At 44.3% G+C, this 3,460-nt stretch overlaps 1 gene segment (V, D, J or C); it reads right to left on the reverse strand.

Moving 5' to 3' along the window:
* LOC109932878 overlaps positions 1 to 807 on the reverse strand; it is a 22,688-nt gene extending 21,881 nt beyond the window's left edge. Inside the window, 2 exon segments of the C gene segment in view lie at positions 247 to 549; positions 672 to 807. Coding sequence covers positions 247 to 549; positions 672 to 717 — 349 coding nt within the window.
* Between the last annotated feature and the right edge of the window lie 2,653 nt (positions 808 to 3,460).

A 3,460-nucleotide genomic window follows, 5' to 3' on the forward strand; every position in this document is an offset into this window, starting at 1 on the left:
CTGCCGTCTCCTGTTTCAGTCCAGAGAGATCTTTGTTCACGTCCCGACATCCTTTTCCCATTGTATCGCCAGCGCCAGGAATCCTCTGTGAATAATCACATTTCCCTATTCCCAGGAAAGCCAGGAAGGGAATGAAGCTTTGCTGATAACTGGGGCTGCGTGATAATTTCTTCCCTTTCACTGATTCCCCTGACTGGATATTCTCTCAGTGAGATTTTGTACCAGTCCAGCCCCACTTCCTCTCACTGTGTCTTGCACAGTAATAGATGGCAGTGTCGTCCATTCTCAGTTCGCTGATGTCGAGGTAGGCGACTGTGGTGGACCCTCTTGAAGGGACGAATCTGCCTCGAATTCCAGGCGCATAATCACTCTTGCTACCCTGCTTGTAATCGAGTAACCACTCCAGCCCTTTCCCGGGGGCCTGTCTTACCCAGTTCATCCAGTAGTCATCCAGGCTGAACCCACTCACTGTACAGGTCAGTCTGTGAGACTCCCCCGGCTTTTTCACAACTGACTCGGGCTGGTTCAGCACGATCCGAGACCGGACACCTGTGAATAAAAGAGAAACAGAACAGAGATCACTTTAATAAACACGTCACATAAACAGAGAGTCACAGAATCTGGGAAGAAACAGCCTCACTGTGTGGGGAGAAAGCCTCGGGAGCTCTCACCTGTCAGACAGAGCAGAAGGACACAGAGATAAGGAGCAATCCCCATCGCTGTGCAAAAGCAGAGGCAGAGTCAGACACTCCAGAAATCCAGCTGCTTCAGGGCACCTTTATCTGGAGCTGGAGTCAGTGCTGTTTAAATAGGGGAGTGAAGTGAGTGAGGATCCCACAACTTCAACAGCAGCTCCACCCACTGAAACCAGAAACAGAGCTTCCTGTCCCCGCCTCCAGCAGAGATGTCAATTCACGACAAGTTAGTAATTTATACAACAGGCTACAGATCAGCAGCAATAATCAGGTTAAAGATCCTATCACACTTTGTCCTGTTTCTTTATTTCAAAAGTAACAAGCTTGTGAACAGCAAAGAAACTGAGAGACACCAGTCAGTGTGCAGATATCTTCATTAGAGAGAGAGAGAGGCAGAGAAAGAGAAAGAGAATAAGCGACAGAGAGAGACACCAGCCAGTGTATAGATATCTCCTTCAAGAAACTTGGCACCATCCAGGACAAAGCAGCTGGGTTTTGTGGCACCTATCCACCACCATCAATAGTCAACACCTCTACAGTGGTAGATCTACACGATGGACTGGAGCAACTCACCAAGGCTCATTCAACAGCCCCTTCCAAACCCACAACCTCTACTGGACTGAAGGACAGGGGCATCTTATGTATGGGATCACCACCACATGCAGGTTCCCCAACAACACACACACCATCCTGACTTGGAACGACATCGCTGTTCCTTCATCATTACTGAGTCAAAATACTGGAATTGTCTCCCTGACAGCTGCAGCTACACGCCCCACCCCACCCCCCAAGGCCCACAGCAGTTTAAAAAGGTAGATCACCCCACTTTCTCAAGGGCATTTACAGATGAACAATAGCCCAACTGCTCATGCCCACATTCCATGACCAAGCAGTAAAATATAGAATAATCATCACAAACTGTCTTTCCTAGGGTCTAAGCAAGAAGTGTTACATTTCTGGACATTGGGAAAGACACCATTCCCCATGACATTAAAATAATCCCTTTTTTGATTTCTGTCAGTTTGAGAGAGGCAGGTGTATAGATGCTGAGCTTTCAGGAACAGAACACAGACACTATTATAGGCAGTGGGGAATTTGGAAACTGACAGCTGCTCAGTCAGACAGGCAGGCCAAAAATGTAGGAAATACAATTCCAGGCACTGTAGCCCAGGAAGAAGGTGAATATCGCAGAAAAGGATCAGAGGAGGGTGAACAGAAATGAAGGACTTCAGTTATGATGAAGTTGGAAATGTTTGGACTTAATGCTTTGAAATCTCCTTCAACCTCTCCCTCTGTTCCTCCTCCTTTAAGATTCTCTTTAAAACACAACTCTTTGGTCAAACCTTTGGTCATCTGTCTGATATCTCCAAATGAGGCCTTGTGTCAAATTACATTTTATGTCCCTCCCATGAAATGCCTTGAAACGTTTTTCAATACTGAAGGTGCCATATAAATACAAGTTGCCAAGATGGTTATGATCTAACCAATTAGCTGGTGAGAAGTTTCAGGAGGACAGATTGAGACGAAGTATTTTCTCTGGTGAGCGGGTCAGTGACATGTGGACATAGGAAGCTTGTTATGAAAGCAGACAGAATAGTAAACCTGAAGATTGGGTGGATATTAGAACCAGGTGAAGGTCACTGAGTCATTGATAAAGTAAAAGAAATCTGAAAAAGATAGTAAATTAGGAACCAACATGGAATGAGATTGTGAAAGCTCGTGAAGGATGTAAGGAGGAAGAAATTAATGAGAGTAAACATGGGTCCCTGAGAGACAGAAACAGAGGAAATCCCAACAGGGAACGAGATATTAAAGAAGACCCCAAAACATTCCTGAAGGAGGAGAGGATCAAGGATCTGGGTGAAATTGAGGAACTGTGGGATATTATTATGCAGAATGAAGTCGTACTGGAGAGAACACTGTCACAGCATCAGAATCTATGATTGGGGATGCAGTGACAGTAGATTGTCATTGAATCTGAATCTGAATGGGAATCTATGGCAGGTTTGGATCATAATGAAGGATATATGACAATGGCAAAATAACAATGATTAAATAAGCAAGGTGATCGTCAATAGTCTGTTCCCAGTAACAGGAGCACTTGCACCATAATAATACCACAAAGTATATCAGTAAATGTCCTGCAGCAGTAACACCAACAGATGTCTGAATAATTTACTGACACTAGTAACACAGTCTAAAGTATTAATACTGTACCTGCATCAGGAACAGTACTGAGTTTCCCTGTATTAAACCCTCACCTGATGTATTCGTACTGAACCTGCATCAGTAACCGGACTGAATGTCTCTGGGTCACCCTCACCAGTAACGCTGTCTGAACTATTAGGACTGACGTAGTAAACAGCAGGAGAAAATCAATCTGTCTATCTATATCCTTTTCTTGTGCTTTCTATGTATTTATTAATGGAAATGTACATACATTATATCGCAATATATGTTTGTTTATATATCGATAAATATATTCAAAATATGTTTGGCTCCTTAAGAGTTAATTATGAAGTTGAACATTCACAGTTTCAGCTCCCCAGTTGAATGGCCTGTAGTTGTTTCTGATAATGCAGAGTTAAGCAGTGGATGAGACCGGGGCGATCATCCACATTTTACTGATCACCCCCTCCTCCCATACCCTACAAACCTCGCTCCAGCCCCAACACCCACCCAGCACAGGTCAGTGGGTTGCTCACAGAACCGGTCCATTGCTACACTCGAGATAAGCAGCGGAAATGTTTTTTTAGACTGAGTCC

The sequence above is a fragment of the Rhincodon typus genome, chromosome 42 (assembly GCF_021869965.1).
Source record: "Rhincodon typus isolate 14 chromosome 42, sRhiTyp1.1, whole genome shotgun sequence".
Lineage (NCBI taxonomy): Eukaryota > Metazoa > Chordata > Chondrichthyes > Orectolobiformes > Rhincodontidae > Rhincodon > Rhincodon typus.